The sequence below is a fragment of the Chiloscyllium plagiosum genome, unplaced genomic scaffold (genome assembly GCF_037043375.1).
Source record: "Chiloscyllium plagiosum isolate Xiang-an unplaced genomic scaffold, Cpla_swu_hap1 HiC_scaffold_1, whole genome shotgun sequence".
Classification (NCBI taxonomy): domain Eukaryota; kingdom Metazoa; phylum Chordata; class Chondrichthyes; order Orectolobiformes; family Hemiscylliidae; genus Chiloscyllium; species Chiloscyllium plagiosum.
Window position 1 is genome coordinate 139,180,804 of NW_028270139.1, and position 24,896 is coordinate 139,205,699.

The 24,896-nt window shown below is 42.7% G+C and overlaps 1 protein-coding gene across 1 annotated transcript in view; it reads right to left on the reverse strand.

Annotated features, from left to right (window-relative positions):
- Positions 1–24,896, reverse strand: part of maea (macrophage erythroblast attacher, E3 ubiquitin ligase) — a 146,984-nt gene that overhangs the window by 45,661 nt on the left and 76,427 nt on the right. The window contains exons 4-5 of the mRNA XM_087991136.1: positions 23,891–24,013; positions 18,588–18,664 (exon numbers count right to left, since the gene is read on the reverse strand). Of these exons, the coding sequence (XP_087847262.1) occupies positions 18,588–18,664; positions 23,891–24,013 (200 nt within the window). The remainder of the gene's footprint in view (positions 1–18,587; positions 18,665–23,890; positions 24,014–24,896) is intronic.

Below are 24,896 nucleotides of genomic sequence, written 5' to 3' on the forward strand. Positions count from 1 at the left end.
GGCTGGTGAGTGGCTTGTAAGGAAACTTGCAGGTGATGGTGTTCCCTTGTATTTGTTGCCTTGTCCTTCTAAACAAAAAAGGCTGTGGGTTTGGAAAGTGCTGTCTAAGGATCTTTGGTGAATTTCTGAAGTCCATCTTGTAGACAGTACACACTGCGTCAATGGTGGAGTGAGTGGATGCTTATAGATATGGTACCAATCGAGTGGACTGCTTTGTCCTGGATGGTGTCAAGTTTCTGGAGTGTTCTTGGGACGGCATTCATTCAGGCAAGCGGGGAATACTCCACCAAACTCCTGACCTGTGCCTTGTAGATAACGGACAGGCTTTGAGGAGTCAGGTGGTGAGTTACTCGCCGCAGTATACCTAGCCTCTGATCTGCTCTTGTAGTCCAGTTGGATGCCTGATCAATGGTAACTCCAGGATGCAGATAGCGGGAGATGTAATAGTGTTGCCATCATTGCATGTCAAGTTGCAGTGATTAGATTGTCTGCAATTCGAGATGGAGATTGCTGTACAAATGTTATTTGCCACTTGTCAGCCAAGCCTAGATAGTTTCCAGATCTCGATGCATTTGAACATTGACTGCTTCAGTATTTGAACATTGTGCAATCAGCGAACATTCCTACTTCCGATCTTATGACGGAGGGAATGTCAGTGATGAGGCAGCTGACAATGATTGGGCCGAGGACGCCACCCAGAAGAAGTGCTGCAGCCAGACCCTAGTGCTGAAATATCTGACCTCCAATAACTACAAACTTATTCCTGTGTCTGGTATGACTCTAACCAGTGGAGATATTTCCCCCTCCCCAAGTACGTTTGAATCCAGTTTTGCCAGAATGCCTACACTCACTGAAATGCAGCCTTGATATCAAAGCTGTTAATCTCACCTCAATCAATTCTCACACAATTGTGAACTCCCTTGGCCTCAACCTACCTTTCCCTCTTTCAAAAGAGACTGGCTGCTACGGAGTTACAGGACTGACCGTGACCAAGTCCCTGGACTACAGAGGCAGAGATTGCCTGACCAAGGATAGTTGATTATGAAGCCAGTCTATCGCCAATCCCCCTGGACTGAAATTGGAGGTTTCCCTTGATCAATTGTACCAGGACCACCTGACTGACAAATGCCTCCACATTGGTAGCTGACATGTTTTAGCTTCAATGTCTACAGATGAGGGGTAGAGGCAGTTGGTGCTTGTGGATTTTGCCCACAGATACAGTATGGGGTGAGGAACATAGAGGCTGATTGCAGCCAGCGACAAGCTGCACATGCTTTGATCAATACCTTTTTAAGGAGTCTTTATACCTAGATTTTTGTCCTCAAAATGCAATGCCAAATGTTGGTTGAAAATGATCCTGTGAATGACCTCAGGCTTTTTTCACATTAATTGTGGATGTAAGCTCCTGAAGAATCAAAAAGCAGTATGTCTGGTATGACTCTAACCTGGGACAGAACTGTAACAAGTCAAAATGAGGGGAACAGGAACACGCAGTAAATATGATCTGGGGCAGGGAAAATGCCCAAGATGGAAACAATATCAGCATGCTGAGTGACGGCAAAGTAGAAGGGAGAGAAAGGCTTAATGTTGAAGAATTAAGAAAGGAGAAGGTAATAACAGGTTTAGGATAAGAGAGGCAGTGAAAATGCTCAAATGGATGCTGTTGCTTAAACTTGGATTTGCTTCCTTGTGAGTCAAAGGGCATGTGGAGGTTTCATGTGGTTATCCCTGATAATATAGCTTGCAGAATCAAAGTCTTTTTTTTTTGCTTGTATTGACCTGAAATTTAATATACTTGTCATTTTGCATCATTACTCAAAACACAAGTGAAAGGTTAAAGAGGTTTGAAATGGTGTATTTCTTTCAAACACGGAAATAGTATCTGGTGCCATCAGCAACATTTTCTCCAGCGTAATAAGCTAAGTCAAGAGGTGATAATATTTTTATTTCTAACTTGTTGCACTGTAGAGCAGCCAGTTGCAATTTTGCCTATCGTTGTTTTGAACTCTTGATTGGTCCAGTCTCCACAGCCTGTGTCTAGATGTGTTACTGATGGCTACATTTAAGCAGCCTTCAACTGACAAAGAATCACAATTGTTAGGCGGAGTCTATTTGGCCCATGATGCCTTTACTGGTTCATTTAACTTGGTACTGGACAGAGTTTTCCCTATAAGCTGCATGCTGTTTCTATTTAAATAATGTACTGCCCTCTTGAATGCCTCAATTGAACATGACTCCACTGCACTTAGATTCATGGAAATGTACAGCACGGAAACAGACCCTTCGGACCAACTCGTCCATGCCGACCAGATATCCCAACCTAATCTAGTCCCACCTGCCAGCACCTAGCCCATATTTCTCCAAACCCTCCCTCTTCATGTACCCATCCAGATGCTTGTTAAATGTTGCAATTGTACCAGCCTCCACCACTTCCTCTGGCAGCTCATTCCATACACTTATCACCCTCTGCGTGAAAAAGTTGCTCTTTAGGTCTCTTTTATATCTTGCCCCTCTCACTGTAAACCAATGCCCTCTAGTTCTGGACTCCTCCACCCCAGGGAAAATATCTTGTCTATTTATCCTATCCATGCCCCTCATGATTTTATAAACCTCTTTAAGGTCACCTCTGATGCTCCAAAGAAAACAGTCCCAGCCTATTCAACCTCTCCCTATACCATAAATCCTCCAAACCTGGCAATATCCTTGTGAATCTTTTCTGAACCCTTTCAAGTTTCACAACATCCTTCCGATAGGAAGGAGACCAGGACTGCACGCAATATTCCAAAAGTGGCCTAACCAACATCCGATAGAGCTGCAACATGATCTCCCAATGCTGATCTTTGAGGGGTCAAGAGTGTAGTACCAGAAAAGCACAGCAGTCAGGCAGCATCCGAGGAGCAGGACAATTGACATTTCGGATATAAGCCCTTCATCAAGATTGGAGATCATCAGGATCTTTGGGGGGCCAATTCTCTCCCCAGTTACCCTTTTGTCCTTAACGTATTTGTAAAAACCCTTTGGATTACACCAATCATGCCAGAAGAGACAGAAGGGAGCAGACGATGAGGAAGGCGGAGAGGAGACAGGTGCAAGAGACCCCGGGAGAAGTACCTGTCAGGAACAAGTTGAAGCTTTTGGAAACAGAGACTGATGACACTGCCAGTTCGCAAGGCGGCCAAGTTTGTCAATCAAAAGTTGCCGCAGAGGCAGAGCGAAAGAGTCGGACATCGCACAAAGCCGTGGTAATAGGGGACTCCATCGTGAGAGGAACTGACCGGGGTTTTTGTGGCAGCAGACGGGATTTAAGGATGGTGTGTTGCCTTCCTGGTGCTAGAGTGAAAGACATCGCGGACAGAGTGCAGGAAATCCTCAAGGATGAGGGTGAAGAGCCAGAGGTGGTGGTACATGTCAGCACAAATGATGTCGGGAAGAAGAGGAGGAACATACTACAGCGAGACTTCAGAGAACTAGGAAGAAGGCTGAAAAGCAGGACGTCCAAGGTGGTTATCTCCGGTTTGCTTCCAGTTCCTCGGGCTAGTGTAGAAACAGGGAGATAATGGACTTGAACGTGTGGTTGGGGAACTGGTGCAGGAAGCAAGGATTGGATCACTTGGGGTATATTTTGTGGTAAGCATAAATTCTACAAGAGAGACGGCTTGCACCTTAATAGGTTAGGGACCAGCATTCTGGCAGGCAGGTTTTCTACTGCAACACCGCAACATTTAAACTAAGTAATGGGGGGAAGGGGACAAGCTGGATGTTTAAAAAGGAAATTGAAGAGAAAGTTAGAACAAGAGAAGTCAAGAAAGACAACTATATCAATGAGGCAGAAAACTCGGAAAGGCATCATGCTGTAAGGTTGAGTGAAATAAGGGTTGATGGGAAGGATGAGAGCAGTAACAAATTAAAAATGCTATACATGAATGCACGAAGCATTACACATAAGATGGATGAGCTTGAGGCTCTTTTGGAAATTGGCAGATACGATATTGTGGGGATAACTGAGACGTGGCTTCAAGTGGACAGGGCCTGGGAAATGAATATTCAAGGATACACGTGCTATCGTAAGGACAGACTGACGGGCAGAAGGGGTGGGGTGGCCTTGTTGGTAAGGGACGATATTCAGTCCCTTGCGCGGGGGGACCTAGAGTCAGGGGATATAGAGTCAGTGTGGATAGAGCTTCGAACTACTAGGGGCCAAAAGACCCTCTCGGGAGTCATCTGCAGGCACCCAAACAGTAGTCTGGATGTTGGATGCAAGTTAAATCAGGAACTGAAATTGGCCTGTCGTAAAGATGTTACTACAGTTGTTATGGGGGATTTTAACATGCAGGTAGACTGGGAGAATCAGGATGGTATTGGGCCTCAAGAAAGAGACTTTGTGGAGTGCCTCAGAGATGGATTCTTAGAGCAGCTGGTGCTGGAGCCGACCAGGGAGAAGGCAATTCTGGATCTGGTATTGTGTAACGAACCAGAATTGGTCAGAGACCTCGAAGTGAAGGAGCCATTGGGAAGTAGTGACCATAATACAATAAGCTTCAATCTGCAATTTGAGAGGGAAAGGGTACAGTCGGAAGTGACAGTACTTCTGTTGAATAAAGGGAACTACGGAGCTATGAGGGAGGAGCTGGCCCAAGTTCAATGGTGCAATACCATAGCAGGGATGACCGTGGAGGAACAATGGTGGATATTTCTGTGTATAATGCAGAAGTTGCAGGATCAGTTCATTCCTAAAAGGAAGAAAGATCCCAGGAGGAGGCATGGGCGGCCGTGGCTGATGGGGGAAGTAAAGAAACATATAAAGTTAAAAGAGAAAAAGTATAACATAGCTAAGATAAGTGGGAAAACTGAGGACTGGGAAGCTTTTAAAGAGCAACAGAGGATTACTAAGAAGGAAATACGCAGAGGAAAAATGAGGTATGAAGGTAAACTGGCCAAGAATATTAAGGAGGATAGTAAAAGCTTTTTTAGGTATGTGCAAGGCAAAAAAATGGTTAGGACAAAAATTGGGCCCTTGAAGACAGAAACTGGGGAATATATTACTAGGAAAAAAGAAATGGCAGAGGAATTAAATGGGTACTTCAGATCTGTGTTCACTGGGGAAGACACAAGCAATCTCCCTGAGGTAACAGTGGCTGAAGGACCTGATCTGAAGGGAATTTATATTTGCCAGGAATTGGTGTTGGAGAGACTGTTAGGTCTGAAGGTTGATAAGTCTCCGGGGCCTGATGGTCTGCATCCCAGGATACTGAAGGAGGTGGCTCGGGAAATCGTGGATGCGTTGGTGATTATTTTCCAGAGTTCAATAGATTCGGGGTCGGTTCCTGAGGATTGGAGGGTGGCTAATGTTATACCACTTTTTAAGAAAGGTGGGCGAGAGAAAGCAGGAAATTATAGACCAGTTAGTCTGACCTCAGTGGTGGGAAAGATGCTGGAGTCTATTATAAAGGATGAAATTACTGGACATCTGGATAGTAGTAACAGGATAGGACAGAGTCAGCATGGATTTATGAAGGGGAAATCATGCTTGACTAATCTTCTTGAATTTTTTGAGGATGTAACTCTGAAGATGGACGAGAGAGATCCAGTAGATGTAGTGTATCTGGACTCTCAGAAAGCTTTTGATAAAGTCCCACACAGGAGGCTAGTGAGTAAAATTAGGGCGCATGGTATTGGGGGCAAAGTACTAGAGTGGATTGAAAATTGGTTGGCTGATAGGAAACAAAGGGTAGTGATAAACGGCTCCATTTCGGAATGGTAGGCAGTGACCAGTGGGGTACTGCAGGGATCCGTGCTGGGACCACAGCTTTTTACAATATATGTTAATGATATAGAAGATGGTATCAGCAATAACATTAGCAAATTTGCTGATGATACAAAGCTGGGTGGCAGGGTGAAATGTGATGAGGATGTTAGGAGCTTACAGGGTGACCTGGACAGGTTAGGTGAGTGGGTAGATGCATGGCAGATGCAGTTTAATGTGGATAAATGTATGGTTATCCACTTTGGTAGCAAGAACCGGAAGGCAGACTACGACCTCAATCGAATCAATTTAGGTAAAGAGGCAGTACAGAGAGATCTGGGTGTTCTTGTACACCAGTCAATGAAGGCCAGCATGCAGGTACAGCAGGTAGTGAAGAAGGATAATAGCATGCTGGCCTTCATAACAAGAGGAATTGAGTACAGAAGCAAAGAGGTGCTTCTGCAGCTGTACAGGGCCCTGGTGAGACCACACCTGGAGTACTGTGTGCAGTTCTGGTCTCCAAATTTGAGAAAAGACATTCTGGCTATTGAGGGAGTGCAGCGTAGATTCACGAGGTCAATTCCTGGAATGGCAGGATTACCTTACATTGAAAGACTGAAGCGACTGGGCTTGTATATACATTCCACCCTGACCTTAAATTTACCTGGACCATCTCTGACACCTCCCTCCCCTTCCTGGACCTCTCCATCTCCATCAGTGACGACCGACTTGACACTGACATCTTCTACAAACCCACCGACTCCCACAGCTACCTGGATTACACCTCTTCCCACCCTACCTCTTGCAAAAATGCCATCCCGTATTCCCAATTCCTCCGCCTCCGCCGTATCTGCTCCCAGGAGGAGCGGTTCCACCATAGAACACACCAGATGGCCTCCTTCTTTAGAGACCGCAATTTCCCTTCCCACGTGGTTAAAGATGCCCTCCAACGCATCTCATCCACATCCCGCACCTCCGCCCTCAGACCCAACCCCTCCAACCGCAACAAGGACAGAACGCCCCTGGTGCTCACCTTCCACCCTACCAACCTTCGCATAAACCAAATCATCCGCCGACATTTCCGCCACCTCCAAACAGACCCCACCACCAGGGATATATTTCCCTCCCCACCCCTCTCCGCCTTCCGCAAAGACCGTTCCCTCCGTGACTACCTGGTCAGGTCCACGCCCCCCTACGACCCACCCTCCCATCCTGGCACTTTCCCCTGCCACCGCAGGAACTGTAAAACCTGCGCCCACACCTCCTCCCTCACCTCCATCCAAGGCCCCAAAGGAGCTTTCCACATCCATCAAAGTTTTACCTGCACATCCACTAATATCATCTATTGTATCCGTTGCTCCCGATGCGGTCTCCTCTACATTGGGGAGACTGGACGCCTCCTAGCAGAGCGCTTTAGGGAACATCTCCGAGACACCCGCACCAATCAACCACATCGCCCAGTGGCTCAACATTTCAACTCCCCCTCCCACTCTGCCGAGGATATGGAGGTGCTGGGCCTCCTCCACCGCCGCTCCCTCACCACCAGACGCCTGGAGGAAGAACGCCTCATCTTCCGCCTCGGAACACTTCAACCCCAGGGCATCAATGTGGATTTTAACAGTTTCCTCATTTCCCCTTCCCCCACCTCATCCTAGCTTCTAACCTCCAGAAACTCGATCCCCTGACCTGTCCGGACTTGTCCGACCTGCCCAGCTCCTTTTCCACCTATCCACTCCACCCTCTCCTCCCTGACCTATCACCTTCATCTCCTTCCCCACTGACCTATTGTACTCTATGCCACTCTCTCCCACCCCCACCCTCCTCTAGCTTATCTCTCCATGCTTCAGGCTCTCTGCCTTTATTCCTGATGAAGGGCTTTTGCCCGAAACGTCGATTTTGCCTGTCCTCGGATGCTGCCTGAATTGCTGTGCTCTTCCAGCACCACTGATCCAGAATCTGGTTTCCAGCATCTGCAGTCATTGTTTTTACCTTGTATACCCTTGAGTTTAGAAGACTGAGAGGGGATCTGATTGAGACGTATAAGATTATGAAAGGATTGGACACTCTGGCAGTAGGAAACATATTTCCACTGATGGGTGAGTGCTGAACCAGAGGACACAGCTTAAAAATACAGGGTAGACCATTTAGGACAGAGCTCAGGAGAAACTTCTTCACCCAGAGAGTGGTGGCTGTGTGGAATGCTCTGCCCCAGAGGGCAGTGGAGGCCCACTCTCTGGATTCATTTAAGAAAGAGTTGGATAGAGCTCTCAAAGAATCAAGGGTTATAGAGATAAGGCAGGAACAGGATACTGATTAAGGATGATCAGCCATTATTATATTGAATGGCGGTGCAGGCTCGAAGGGCTGATTGGCCTACTCCTGCACCTATTGTCTATTGATTCTCCTTAACCCTATTGGCCAAAGCTATCTCATGTCCTCTTTTTGCCCTCTGGATTTCCTTCTGTCTTGATACCTAAAGGATTCACTCAATCTATCATGTCTATACCTGACAGATGCTTTCTTCTTTTTCTTAACCAAAACCTCAATTTCTTTAGTCATCCTGCTTTCTCGACACCTACTAGCCTTTTCTTTCACCCTAACAGGAATATACTGTCTCTAGATACTAGTTATCTCATTTCTGAAGGCTTTCCATTTTCCAGCCGTCTCTTTCCTGTGGACATCTGCCCCCAATCAGCTTTTGCAAAATACCATCAGAGTTAACCTTACTCCAATTTAGAACTTCAACTTTTAGATCTGGTCTATCCTTTTCTATCACTATTTCAAAACTAATAGAATTATAGTCGCTGGTTCCAAAGTGCTCCCCCACTGATACCTGCCCTGTCTTATTTCCCAAGAGTAGGTCAAGTTTTGCCCCTTCTCTAATGGGTACATCCACATACTGAATCAGAAAATTTTCTTGTACACACTTCTCCATCAAACCCTTAACACCATGACAGTCCCAGTCTATGTTTGGAAAGTTAAAATCCCCAACCATAACCACCCTATTATTCTTACAGATAACTGAAATGTCCTTGCAAATTTGTTTTTTAATTTCCTGCTGACTATTAGGGGGTCTATAATGCAATCCCAATAAGGTGATCATCCCTTTCTTATTTCTCACTTCCACCCAAATAACTTCCCTGGATGTATTTCCAGGAATATTCTCCCTCAGCACAGCTGGAATGCTATCAAAAACACCATTCCACCTCCTCTCTTGCTTCGCTGCTGTCCTTCCTGGAAGCATTTGTATCCCAGAACATTAAGCTGCCAGTCCTGTCCATCCCTAAGCCATGTTCCTGTAATGGCTATGATATCTCAGTCCCATGTTCCTAACAGTGCTCTCAGTTCATCTGCCTTCCCTGTTAGGCCTCTTGCAATGAAATACATGCAGTTTAATTTATCAGTCCTACCTTGGTCTCTGCTTTGTCCTTGCCTGCCCTGACTGTTTGACTCACTACTCTTCTCAACGCTACCCGTCTCAGATTGAGCTCTCTCTTCACCATCTCTCTGGGTCCCCAGGGGTAGGATACTATACAGAAAGATACTTTCTGTCTATCCTTGCGAAATACCGAGTATGCTTGATTTTTAATTGAGTTTCTCATTGCACGTCATTGCTCATTCCCTCAACATAACCCATCTCCTCATTCTACCAATATCGTTGGTACTTAGCACAACAACTGGATCTTTCCTCTCCCACTCCAAGTTCCTATGTATCCCCGATGAAATCTCCTTAACCCTGGCATCAGGTAGGCAACACAGCCTTCAGGCCCAATTCTGGCTACAAAAAAGAAGTACTTATTGCCTTAACTATACCACCCGCAGTTACGACAACATTTCTTCTTTCTCCACAACTTGAACTGTTCTCTGTACCACAGTCAGCTATGATCAGTTGGCTTCTCCTTCCTATTGTCCCTGGTCTCGTCCCCCCAGGAAACAGGAATTTTGAATCTGTAGGACAAGAACTGCAGTGCTACCTCCTGGATCCCACTCACAGTCATACCCTCCTGTCCTTGATCAATGATCCAATTTGAAGTAACTAATCCAAGGTAGGTGATTGCCTCCTGAAACACAGAGTTCAGGCCTCCTTCTCCCTTCCTGGTGTGTTGCATTGACTCCAGTGCATCAACTCTGAGCTGACATTCCAGAGAGAGAGAGAGAGAGAGAGACTGGACTTTTTGTACCATCAGTTCAATTTACATTACGCAGAATGTAATATATTAATCAAATACTGCTCTTTCAAATGTTTCTTAGCTTACTGTAACACTTCATACACAGAACCACTGCTGCATCTTTCTGGAGATGTTTTTTCAGCACACCATTTCAAGCAGTATTCAAATGCAGGTCTTTTACAAAAACAATATTCAGTGACAGACTTCAACAGACATGCTTTCTCTTGCACCCAGTCGCTTTTGTCTGAACATATGCTCTTGTATTTGGAGTTAATAGTTTTAAAAATACACCCATTAATCATGTCTATACCCAGATGATTTTTTTTTAAAAGAAAGAAGCACCAGTTCTTTATTTTGTTGGTCAATGACCAGTAAGTTTTCACTTGGAGACTGTTGTATAACGAGATGCAACATTTTACTCAATGAGTCACAAATGTATGTCCACATCTCTGCAGACCAAGTGCAACAATTATTCACAATTTGGATGTCTTTAAGCAAAGATATAAACAATGAACAATGCCCCCGGAGAGAGGGAACTCTATTACACCTCACCGCAATAGCTAGACATCAATCCCCACTATTCCCAGAGTCTTCACAAAAGAAAGATTTCAAATTTATTATGTTGTTGGTTTTATTTGTTTAAAGCCATAGCTTATAGCAACTAATAAATGAAATCAACTGATTTTCTTGAAGCTGGAGGTGTATTTTTGTTTGACTGCTGAGAAAGGACAGCACCTTCCTTTCTGAAGGTCCAATGACTTCTGCCCAAGCATTCATAGCCACAAGCCATTAAGCCAACTGAGAGCCAACCACAATTGCTGGCAGACAGAAAATCTTTGTCATTGATAATAACAAAAGTCACACAACACCGGATTATAGCCCAACAAGTTTAATTGAAATCACAAGCATTTGGAGTGCTACTCCTTCGTCAAGTGAAGCGAAGTAAAGTGCAAAGCACAGAATTTATCGGCAGAGAGATCAAAAGATCATACAAATGACGTGAGTGGAGTGCCGACAGGCTGAAAAACCAAATCTCTGATTTAACCAAAGTAACAAGCAACCCATAACTGTACAAACTAATTAAGGTACAGAGAGCGTAACAATTTATCAAGGAGATGATGTCAAAATAGGACAGTAAGCAAGACTTTACAGATACACAACAGTGTAGTGGGGTCACATGTAGCGAGACATGAACCCAAGATAACGGTTGAGGCCCGATTCATGGATACAGAACTTGGTTATCAGTTTCTGCTCAGTGATTCTGTATTGTATATCTCAAAGGCTGCCTTGGATAATTTGTTACATTGGTTAGACCCTTGGCATGCGACTCTTACCGATCATGTTATTCCAGCTATTTGGTTTGTTCCCAGCACTATCATCTTATAAATGTTTTTGTAATTATCTCTCTGCCTGAATTAATCTGATCATAGGTCATCCCTTCACTTGCAATTCAGCTGTTGACACTTCACTCACACCATCTGACACTTTTGACAGACTGAAGAGACTTGTTATTCAGCCTGTCACCACTTCACTCACACCACTTTTACAATCATTTGATCTCTCTGCCTATAAATTCTATGCCTTCACCTGATCAAGGAGTAGCGCTCCTAAAACTTCTGATTTCAATAAACCCATTACACTTGTGAATTCAAATAAACCTGGTGTCGTGTGACTTCTGACCTTGTCCACCTCAATCTAACACTGGCACCTCCACATCATTGATAAATAAGTCATGATTCACCAGGCCAATCAAATCATTGATTGCTAGCTGAATCTGCATCACCCCGGGCTCCAGATAGTCAGTAACTAGACACCCACAACTGTTTGAAACAACAACAATGTGAACAGCAACTTGCATTCCAAATGTCAATGTTTGTTTCCACAAACAATGTACGCCGACCACAAAACATCAGTAGACATTTGGCACAAAGCACTGATGAGCACCTCAATATAAAAATACACAGATACAATTTCAAAAGTTGATTACAGACACACTGAACTGAGGACTGAACTGAAAAAAGCGCAAAAGTTTTGTTTGACCTAAAGATAGGTAACAAAGTAAATGTACATCTGATGAATTTTGGTCAACATAAGAATAATCACCTTTATAAACAACGAACAAATAACCCACAAGTAAAGACATTATGGTAAGTGGGTTTAAAAATATACAATATATATTGGACATCCCAAGAAATCGTTTTGGCCATTCAGAAGTCAACCAGATAATTCAAGATCTTGAAAGGAAAATAGATGCTGTATCTGAAAGAAAATGTCGCAATGAAGGAGTTTACCTTACTCAAACATTGTGGGTATGATAAGCAATGGCTGAGTGATATTAGTGCTGGACTATGAATCCAGAGACCCAGGTAATGTTCTGGCAGCCTGAGGTCAAATTCTACCATGATGGAATTTGAGTGCAATAAATAATCCAGAAATAAGAATCCAATGATGACTATGAAACCATTGACGATTGTCAGGAAAAATCCATCAGATTCACTAATGTTCTTTAAGGAAGGAAGGAAGGAAGTCTGCCATCCTCACCTGGTTTGGCCTACATGTGACTCCAGACACACTGAATGCAGGTGACTCCAAAGTGCCTTCTGTGCAATTCGGAATGGGCAATAAATGCTGACTGAGCTTGTGACACCCACACCCATAAATGAAGAAGAAAACTTAATAGCATGCCATATGACATCCAAATTGGATTTCTTTGAGTGTTGCAACTAAATAGGAACAGTGGATGTACTATACTTCCTAGAAGACATTTAATAAGGTGCTACAACTAATGAAGGAAATAAAAGTTCATGGTGTAGAGGGTGGCATATTGGCTAGATAGAAGGTTGTAGGACCACGAGTAATAAATAGTAGACATAAAAATTGAGTATAGGAATTGGTATTCATGTTGCAGTTACCCAGGAAATTGCTAAGGCCACTTTTAGAAGACTGCATACAGTTCTCGTCGCCCTTCTATAGGAAGGACTTGTTAAACTTAAGAGAGTGCACAAAAGATTTACAAGGATGCTGCCAGGACTGGAGGGTTTGAGTTACAGGGAGAAGCTGAATAGGATAGGGCTATTTTTCTTGGTGTGGAGGCGGAGGAGTGACCTTATAGAGTCGAATGAATAGGGTGAATAGGCAAGGTACTCTTCCTGGGGGGAGGGAGTAGTCCAAAACTAGAGGGCATAGGTTTAAGGTGAGAGGGGAAAGATTTAAAAGGAACCTAATAGGTAAGTTTTCCACACAGAGGGTGTTGAGTGTATGGAATAAGCTGCTAGAGGAAGTGGAGGAGGCTGGTTCGGTTTAAAAGGCATCTGGATGGGTACATGAATAGGAACGAAGGGTTCAGAGAGCTTTGGGTCAAATGCTGGCAAATGGGGCCAGTCAGATTGGGATGCCTGGTCAGTGCACGAATTGCATCGGAGAGTCTGTTTCTCCCTTTGAAACAAATTCTTGTTCAGCAATGAAGTGAAAAGTTGCCCAGATGGACTGCAATGTAAATTTGACGCTATAATCAGATCAGCGAGGATAAAGTAGCAGAGTAGGTTCTAAGGGCTGAATAACCTACTTGTATTCCTAATTCATATGCTCTTATGTTAATAGTCTATTAAAACACAAGGATAAATAAGTCCCCTGGGCCAGACGGGATATAACCAAGGTTGCTGCAGGAAGCAAGGGAAGAGATTATTGTGCCTTTGGCAATGATCTTTGCGTCCTTACTGTCAACTAGAGTTGTGCCAGATGATTGGAGGGTGGCAAATATTACTCCCTTGCTCAAGAAAAGGAATAGGGATAACCTTGGGAATTACAGACCAGTCAGTCTTATGTTGGTGGTGGGCAAATTATTGAAGTGGATTCTGAGAGATAGATTTTATGATGACTTGGAAAACCATAGTTTGATTAGAGATACTCAGCATGGCTTTGAGAGGGGTAGGTCATGCCTCACAAGCCTTACTGAATTATTTCAGAATGTGACAGAACACATCTATGAAGGTAGAGCACTGGAAGAGGTGTACATGAATTTTAGCAAGATGTTTGAGAAGATTCCCCAGTTGTCCATGTGGGCAACTTTTCACTTCATTGCTGAACAAGAATTTGTTTCAAAGGGAGAAACAGGCTCATTCAGAAAGTAAGGAGGCATGGGATACAAGGAAAGATAGAAGATGGACAGTATTCAGCCTTGAGCTCGGTGACCCAGTGATGTTCCACTGCTCTGGGACTTCTGCTCTTTGGTGATTTTTATAAAATGATTTGGATGAGGAAGTGGAAGGGTGGTTTAGTAGGGTTGCCAATGACAAAGATGAGAGGAGTTGTGGATTGTGTGGAGGGCTGTTGAAGGTTACAACGGGACATTGACAGGATGCAAAACTGGGCTGATAATTGGCAGATGGAGCTCAACCTGGAAAAGTATGAAGTGATACATTTTGAAAGGTTAAATTTGAATACAGATTACAGGGTTAAAGGCAGGATTCTCGGCAGTGCGGAGGAACAGAGTGATCATAGGGTCTGCATCCAAAGACGGCTCAAAGTTGCCACCCAAGTTGATAAGGTTGTAAAGAAGGCATTTGTGTGTTGGCTTTCATTAGCACGGGGATTGAGTTTAAGTGTCACGAGGTTATGCTGCAGCTCTAGAGGCCTGGTTTGACCACACTTGAAATATTGTGTTCCGTCTGGTCGCCGCATTATAGGAAAAATGTGGAAGCTTTAGGGAAGGGCAGAGGAGATTTACCAGGATGCTACCTGCACTTGAGGGTATGTCTTATGAAGAAAGGTTGAGAGAGCTGGGCTTTTCTCATTGGAATGAAGGAGGATGAGAGGTGACTTGACAGAGGTATACAAGATGATGAGAAGCATAGACAGAGTGAATAGTCAAAGGCATTTTCCCAGGACAGAAATGGCTATCACAAGGGGCATAATTTTAAGGTGACTACATGAAGGGTTAAGGGAGATGTCAGAAGTGGGTTCTTTCCACAGAGAGGTGGGTGCGTGGAATGCACTGCCAGTGGTGGTAGCAGAGTCAGATACATGAGGGACATTTAAGCGAGTCTTAGATACGCACATGGATGACAATAAAATGAGAGGTGTGCAGGTTAGTTTGATCTCACAGTAGGATAAAAGTTGGCACAACAAAGGCCGAAGGGCCTGTACTGTGCTGTACTGATCTATGTTCGACTTGATCGTACGAGGTCAGAGACCTGAAGTCTATGATAACTACGTCTCCAAATGCCACTTGTTTTCTTCTTTTATGGGACGTGGGCATCACTGGCAAGGTCATCATTTGTTTCTGAACCTCAACTGCCTTTCAAATGAGCAGTCAAACACGTTGCAACAGATACACGAGAACAATACAACTTGCAAGATCCATTCATGATGACTCATCATCCTTACTCGGAAATCTAACTTCGTTCTTTTAGTATTGTTGGGTCAAAAGCCCGAAATATTATCCTAACAGCATTGTGGGTCTCCCTACAAGGAACAAACTGTAGCTCAAGGTAGTGGCTCATCAACTTCAAGGGCAATTAGTGTTGGGAAATAAATGTTAACCTAACAAAACTCACATTCCATGGATAATGAAAAAAAATATTGCTCAGAGTCTAAAGTCATAACAAGGCCAGACCAGCGAAAGATGGTAGCTTTCCTTCCCTAAAGTATGGTAATGAACTGGATGGGTTTTAAAACAAATGGATGATAGGTGTCATGATCACCATAGATTTGTCACTATTAGGCCTTACATTATGTAACAGTTATGCATGATTTCTCCCAAGCTTTTGCGTCAACATTTAACGTGCTGCAGTGCAGGGTGTTTTAAATAGCAAAACCGGCTGCTTCAAGATGACTGTTGCGACTGATAAATCGACTGTAATTACTGTGGCTAACTAAACATGCATTGCAATTGATCCATTGACTGCAAGAATGCTGAAACACTTCAGCTACTCAAAAATTAATTACCATACATTTTCATACAGCACATTACAATGCTAAAGATTAAGCAATTGGTGAAAAATTTAAAAGGTTAACAAAATGTGAACTGGAATGCTTATTACCACCATTTACTATCAAAACAGTTCATACATGAAACATTTTACTTGCCCATGTTTCTTGAAAACTGACATGACTTACTGAGAACATGCACTGCCTAAGCACCTCAATCAGCTTAGACATTATGGTGTCTCATGAAGAACTACAACAATGCACTGCTACTTCTAACAATCAAACCTTTAGATGTGGCAGCAGAAAGCAATTACTTGGCCATATAATTGGCTTTGGCTGTAAGTAATGATACAGTAACAAGAATTCTTGCATGTATACAACTGAAACATGGAATGAATAGTCATACAAGTTCATCTCAGAATATCCAAGGGAAAGAAATTCTTAGGGAATTGAGAAAGTAATGAAAGCATAAAAACACAAACTTAAATATTAAAATCAGCATGCACACGGAATTCTGGATAAGTTGAAAATATTAAAAAGGTAAAAATAATTTTGTAAAATTAAGATGATTTTACAAAATCAAAACCTTTGAAACAGTTGCGAACAAAGCAGGCAACACTCTTGCATTATGTCGGTATCTGTGGGGGTGGGGTGGGGTGAAGGAACCAAGGAAATTAATTCCAATTGATGCTACTTTGGGCTTATAAATAAATGGGGAGATGGGCATAAATGCATCTGACAATACTGGATCTGCAGCCATGGAGAGCTTTGAATAAAACATTGGGGAATTTGAGAAGAGGAGGAAAGTGGAAAGAAATTGATCAAACTTGTCAGTTGTCAATGTTTTTGCCTTTTCGAATAAATTAATCATGTATAGAGATGAGCACTCAATATTCCAGAAAAGACCTCACCAACACCATGTAAAATCGCAGCTAGAAGACCTTGTTCCTACACTCGAGTCCTCTTGCTATGAAGAGCAACCTACAGGTTGCCCTCTCTTATGCCTGCTGCACCTGCACATGTACTTTCAGCGACTGCTGCATGAGGATACTCAGGTCTCGTTGAACATTTCTACTCTCAAGTTACAGCTATTTAAGTATTAGTCCATCTCCCAATCTTTGTGGCCCAAATGGACAACCTCCCATTTATCCACATTATACAAAATCTGCTATGCATTTGCCTACTTACTCAGCTCTTCCAAGTCTCACTGCAACATCTCTGCATTTGCCTCACAGCTTACCCTCCCACCCAGCTTTGTATCATCTCCAAATTTTGACATATGACATCTTAGTTCCCTCATCTAAATCAATGCCATATATTGTGAATAGCTGGGATTCCAGGATCGATCCCTGAGGTAACCCACTAGTCACAACCTACCATTCAGAAAAGACCCATTTATTCCTAATTTTCCTGATGGTTTCATAGATTTCTATCCATCTCAACACATTACCCCCAATTCCATACGCTTGAATTTTACACATTAGTCTCTTATGTGGAACTCTGTGGAAGCCTTCTGCAAGTCCAAATAAACTATATCCACTGGCTCCCACTGGTCAATTCCACTAGTTACATCCTCAAAGAACTGTCAAGCATGATTTCCCTTCTGTAAATCTACACCAATTGTGCCTGATTCTGCTACTGTTTTCTGAGTGCTCTGCCATGAGCATTTTCCCCACTACTGTTTTGCTGCACTAAATTTTTCATTTTAATCTTCCAGAATCTGCAATGTTTCACTTTTTCATTGGATGGCTACCTTCTCAGCCAACTTAGTACTGGATGGCAGTAATCACATGTGAAAGTGTGAAATAAGGCTTCTCAATAGCAGGTGTTATCACTTAAAATTTGTGCTTTATTCCTTAAAATCAATTCCCATAGGAATCAGTGTTTAAAGTGGAGTGGGGTTCCATAGCTAAGAAACGGTCTAAAATATTGCACCTGTATACTCCAAGTCAAAAGACAAACCTGGGGCCTAAAAGAAAGAATGAATTGGGGGGGGGGGGGGAAAAGAGAGAAAGAGTCTAGGCAGCAGGAAGCAAGGCTAACAAGAAAGGCCACAAGCAGGTCAAAGTGCCCTGTTCATAGCCACAACAAAAGAGACAACATATCTCAGATGCAAGTAGTGCAGTATTAGACACGATTTTACGATGATGATGATGCATGAAACAATGCTAAAACAAATACAGTAACAAAATGAAAAATAAACAGACCCAAAACAGTAAAGAACATTATATAACTATGAGAGCATAAAGGATAAGTTTGGATTTTCAGGGTCAGTGCATGCTTGCAAGAGAAAGACATAGCAAAAATAAGTTGTTATGACATAACTGTGGCAATAGAAATCCAAGAAAATAAGCAAAGAATGTATTCTGAGGGTAAATCAACCAATTACGATGGTTAAAGAAGAAACTGTTACTTGAAAGCTTGGGGAAGGGCAGGTGGGTGTTTCCCAGAAGTGGTACATGTTAGCTGCTCACTGGGGAGGCGCCAACGAATGAAGAGCAAAATAGTTAAATGGCTTTAAAATTTAAAAATTCTCAACTTCTTATCAGCATTTGACAGAGGCAATAATGCCAGTTAATTATAGTAACAATGTAGTGTATACTCCAAAAGTTCAAATTCACAACGATACCACATCAGTGATGGAATTGTACCAACCAAATTGGAAGCAAAGGAAATAATTTTAAAGCAATATATTGTACCTTTTGTATATCTCATTTTTAACAGCAAATGGTAACCTTACAATGTACCTGACTGCTTCCAGTCTCTTGTTTTGTCGGATAAGTTCAATGAATTCTTGAATCCTCAAACTGAACTCCAGGCAGCTCTGTTAACAAAAAAGAACTAATTCAAAGGCAGGTCACATGATAATTTGCATAAAAACTCAAGTGTCAAGGGAAACTAGTAAAACAAAAGCCAGAGCTTGATGCAAGAACAGTGAGCCCAATAATGTGTCACTCCTCCATATGTTGTGTTATAAATTACATCTTACAGTAGGATTTCCTGTTCAAATGCAGTGAACAGCATGATAGCCCTGGTTTTGGTATCTTACAGTCAAGAGATGTACAGCAAGGAAACAGATTCTTCGGACCAATCTTACATGCCTCCCAGATATCCTAATCCAATTTAGTCCCACCTGCTAGCACCCGGTCCATATCCCTCCAATCCTTTGTTATTCATATATCCATCCAGATGCCTTTGAAATGCTGGAATTGTACCAGCCTCCACCACTTCCACTGCTTTCACAAATGTATCACCCTCTGCGCGAAAAAGGAAAGCATACCAAATGCCTTCTTCACGATGCTATCTATTTGTGACTCTACTTTCAAGGAGGAGCTATGAGCCTGCACTCCAAGGTCTTTGTTTAGCAACACTCCCTAGGACCTTACCATAAAGTGTATAAGTCCTGCTAAGATTTGCTTTCTCAAAATGCAGCACCTCACATTTATCTGAATTAAACTCCATTTGCCACTTCTCAGCCCATTGGTCTGTCTGATCAAGATCCCGTTGTAATCGGAGGTACCCTTCCTCATTGTCCATTACACCGCCAATTTTGGAGTTGCGTGCAAACTTACTAACTATACTTTTTATGCTCACACCCAAATCATTTATATAAATGACGAAAAGTAGTGGACCCAGCACCAATCCTTGTGGCACTCCACTGGTCACAGGCCTCCAGTTCTAAAAACAACCCTCCACCACCACCCTCTGTCTTCTACCTTTGAGCCAGTTCTATATCCAAATGGCTAGTTCTCCCTGTATTCCATGAGATCTAACCTTGCTAATCAGTCTCCCATGTGGAACCTTGTCGAAAGCCTTACGGAGGTCCATATAGATCAAATCTACTGCTCTGCCCTCATCAGTCTTCTTTGTTACTTCTTCAAAAAACTCAATCAAGTTTGTGAGACATGATTTCCCAAGCACAAAGCCATGTTGACTATCCCGAATCAATCCTTGCCTTTCCAAATACATGTACATCCTGTCCCTCAGGATTCCCTCCAACAACTTGGCCACCACCGACGTCAGGCTCACTGGTCTATAGTTCCCTGGCTTGTCCTTACCACCCTTCTTAAACAGTGGCACCACGTTTGCCAACCTCCAGTCTTCCGGCACTTCACCTGTGACTATCGATGATACAAATATCTCAGCAAGAGGCCCAGCAATCACTTCTCTAGCTTCCCAGAGTTCTTCAGTACACCTGATCAGGTCCTGGGGATTTATCCACCTTTCACCGTTTCAAGACATCCAGCACTTCCTCCTCTGTAATCTGGACATTTTGCAAGATGTCACCATCTATTTCCTTACAGTCTATATCTTCATATCCTTTTCCACAGTAAATACTGATGCAAAATATTCATTTAGTATCTCCCCCATTCTCTGTGACTCCACACAAAGGCCACCTTGCTGAACTTTGATAAGTGGGGCTTTTATTTTATTGGAACAGCATACCATTAAGATTTGATTTTATTAGGTAATAGTAGTTAGAGGGGAACAGGTTGATTTGTTAGTAGTTCTATTAAATTGTTCATTGTCGGCGTTAGGTAAATAAATTGTTATTTGTTGATTATAGAATGAGTGAAAGGATTTAATTTCATTTAACCACCTCCATTTTATAAAAGATTACGAAGCGAGGTACTCCTTTTGGTGTTTAGGTTTTTAGCTCTAGTTTGGGGAGGGAGGGGAGGTGTGTCAAACTCCACTGCGCATCACACTACTGTCATGAAGTTCTCATGCAATAAAGGTTAACAGTCCACTTGCTTTCCTAACTGCTTGCTGCACCTGCGTATCAGCCTTCAGTCACAATTTATAAACTATAACACCATGATCCCTTTGATTGATTGTGTTTTTGGTGCAAAGAGTAGCTCCCTGCCATACTGGCACCCAAAATCTCTTTCGACAGAAATAAAAAGCAAGCAGCATATCATTGCTGTTGAATACATTTTTAAAAAACTAAAATAACTGCAAACATAAAAGCTAGTATATTATTCTGTCATTCAGCAATATAACAAACATCATAGATTCTAATCCAGCACAGGAGGGCATCATGACCATATTTCTGTTAGCTCTTTTAAATGCCTACCCAATTACTCATGCTCTGAATTTTCTCCAAAAGCTCTTTCTTCTCTCTCTCTTATCCCCACCCACCACCTCATACACTATAAACCCAATTCTGTTTTGAAAAGTTTTCAGCATTGAATTTCCTCCACCAGCCTTTTGGTGTACTCCAGAACACAGCATTCAAGAAAAACCCCATTTCCTTCTTAAATTTTGTGTCATTTAAATCTGCACTCTTTGGTTACTTAAGTATCTGCCAATGCGAATAGTAGTCCGGATATATTCAGTTAAGCATCCTAATTTTAAACCACGATTCAATTAAATCCTGTCTTAACTTCTTTACACTAAGTAGAACAATCTTAGCTTATCTAGGCTTTTCACATGTCTGGAGCTCAACTCCAATACCATTCTAGGAATTCTTTTTCTTTTATTCTCTCCAAGGACTTGATATCCTCACTCAATTTGTATTTTAAATTAGGCAGAAGCAGTAAATTTTGTATACTCGGCATTCAAACCATAAGATATACAAGCAGAATTTGGCATTCAGCCCAAAGAGTCTGCTCTGCGGTTCATGTTTCTCATCCCTGTTCTCCTGCCTTCTCCCTACAACCTTTGACACCCTTATGAATCAAGAACATATCTCTGTCTTGAATACATTCAACGTTGTTGACTTCACAGCCTTATGCAGCAGTGGGTTCCACAGATTCACCACTCTCTGCTGAATAAATTCCTCATCTCAGTTCTAAAGGGTCATTCCTTCACTGAGGCTGTGCCCTCAAGTCCTAATCTCTCTTAATACTGCAAATATCTTCTTCATGTCCACTCTATCCAGGACTCTTCGTATTCTCAGAGTTTCAAATCAGAACCCACTTCATCTTTCTCAACTCCAAGTTTATGGTGGCATGGTGGCACAGCGGTTAACACTGTTGCCTCACAGCGCCAGTGACCGGGTTTGGTTCCACCCTCAAGCAATTGTCTGACTGGAGCTGGCACATTCTCCTCCGGGTGCTCCAGTCTCCTCCCACAATCCAAAGATGTGTATGTTAGGTGAATTGGCCATGTTAAATTGCCCCTTAGTGTCCAGGGATGCATAGGTTAGCTGCATTAGTCAGGGGTAAATATAGGGTAGGGAAATGGGTCTGGGTGGGTTACACTTCGGAGGGTTGGTATGGACTTGTTGGGCTCAAGGGCCTGTTTCCACACTGTAGGGATTCCAATTCCAATTCTGAAGTACAGACCCAGAGTCCTAACTGCCCTCATGTGACAAGCCCTTCATCTTCAGGATCATTCTTGTTAATCTCTTCTGGACTCCTGCCAATGCCAGCTTTTGTAGGTAGAGCTCGAAATTGCTCACAATATAATTAATGTGACTTGGCTGCAGCTTTATAAAGCTTCAGCAGCAGATCTCTGCTCTTGCATTCTAGCCCTCTGAAAATGAATACAAACATCAAACTTTTTTCCAAACTCCCAACTGAACTCACGTGCTAAGCTTAAGAGCTTAACTAGGATGCCCAACTTCCTGTGTTTCAGATTTCTGAAGCCTTTCCTTATTTTGAAAGTAATATATTCTTCCTAACAAAGTGCATAACATCACAATTGCCCATATTGTATCCTAACTGCCACTTCTTAGCTCACTCATCTCATCTTCCTACATCCTTCTGCAACTTCCCCATTTCCTCAAGACGACCTGTCCTACCACCTATCTTTGGGTCATCTGTGAACTTTGACAACAACATGTGCAGTTTCCTTGCCCAGATTGTTGATGTATCTGGTGAATAGTTATGGTCCCAATACAGACCCGGGTGCAACTCCCGCTAGTTACCAACTACCATCCTGAAAACAACCCCTTTATCTTCACTCTCTGCCAATGTAATCATGTTACCTTAATCCAACATGAGGGACTCTTACCTGATTTAGCTGCCTCCTGTGTAGCAACTTATCAAAGGCCGCTGGAAGTCCAAATGAATCACAGACACTCCCTCTTGCTTGTCGAGCTTGCTCACTACCCCTTCAAAGAATGCTAACACATTTACCAGTCATGACCTCCCATTGATGAAGCTGTGCTCACTCAGCCCTATTTTGCCATGCACATTCAAGTACTCTGCAATGTTATCCTTAATAATGGCCGCTAAAATTCGACCGATGACTGATCAAGATCGGGCTAACTGGCTTAAAATTCCATCTTCTGCCTCCCACTTTTCTTAAACAGGGACATTTTAGTGGCTCTTTTTCACTCCTCAAACATTCCGACTCCAATGATTCCAGAAAGATCACCATTAATGCCTCCACTGTCTCTTTCAGTACTACGAGGTATTGTTCGACTGATCCAGGTGATTTATCCACCTTTAGACCTTTCAGCTTCCTTAGCGATGGCTAGTACACTCACTTCTGCCTCTGACTCTCCTGAAATTCTGGTATGCTGGGGTCTTTCACTTTCAAGACTGATGCAAAGTAACTGTTTATTTCCTCGGTCATTTCTTGGCTCCCCTCTACACTTCACCAGCTTCATTTTTCAGCAGTCCAATGTCCACTCTTGCTTTTATTTTATTTTCTTTTTAAACTCTCACTGGCTTCTCACTAATCTTCACCATATTGTACGTTTTTCTTTTGCTTTAACGCTGTCCCTGACTTCTCTCGTCAGCCATGGTTGCCTCCTCCTTTCCTTAGTATGTTTTTTCTTTTTAAGAAGGATTTCTGCTGTATCTTCTGAATTACCCCCAGAAACTCCTGTCATTGCTGCCTTACCACCTTCTCTGCTAGGCTTCCCTTCCAACCAACTCTGGTCAACTCCTGCCTCAAATTTTGTAGTTATGTTGATTTAATTATAATACTATTACATCGGATTCCAGCGCTTTTCCCCTCAAGCTGCAAGGTGAACGCTATTATATTATGGTCACTGTCCCTATAGCAAGAATTTACAGCTGGTCTTCAAATGCAGCTATCACATATATGGATTGGCTAATAGTTAAAACAGCTCCAATGTATTTTGAAAACACACCTTCATTTTCCTCAGCCTTGATTTGTTGTCATGGCACCAGGCCAGACAAGTAGCTGTCTCTTGTCTTTCAAGTGACTCTTCCACCTCCTTTGCCGTTAGAAACATGTCAATATTCACTAAGTCCTAGAAGATAAAACAGAAGAGTACCATGAAATTGATCAGTTGTGAACAAAGTGTATTGCAACCACACCAACATTGCATGGAGAAAACTTGGAGTGCATATGAAGTGTTCCTATCAGCCCTTATACACACTTCTCATGACAGATTACTTCTACTTTATGACCTGAGTTCTAAATACTCGATCAAATAAGAAACAACTCTACTTAGAAATAGATCACCATTCATTCATAGTAGCTTAGTTAAAATCGTGGAATTCCCTCACTGGAGAATGTGTGTAGGGTATGTGCAGGTACGAAGAGAGACAAGTTTTGAGTTTTGTGAAAAAAAGAGGTTCAGATGAGCATGACTCTGATTAGATAAGAACTTGCAGTTAACAATGGGGTGATAGAGGCAAGGGTAATGGGTTAACAAGTGGAAAAGCAGTCATTATGTGAAGCTAGTTATTCATTATGTAACAGCAGATTGCTTAATCTTTACTACTGACACTCACTGATTGTAACAGTCACCCAATCAATATGTATGTTGTCTCATCTGGATGTTCCTTCCTGCAAATGACCACATACTTCATTAAGAAACTGCTGTTCCAGAGGAGACCAAGGACTCATGTCCCTGTACACATGAGCGATCATTCTCTCTCCCTATACTGTGTCTCTGAGCGTTTTGCTTTGACAGAGGGGGGGAAATGGGATGATATCACTAAAGGTATTGTGGGTCATCTGACAGCATATAGACTGCAACAGTTCAAGGAAGCAGCTCACGACCATCTTCTCAAGGGTACCTCGGGACGAATAAAAAACACTGTTTGCCAGCGATGCCCAAATACCACAAGTGAATGATAATTTAAAAATCTCAATTGAATGAACTTGGTCTGATGTTTGATTGTCTT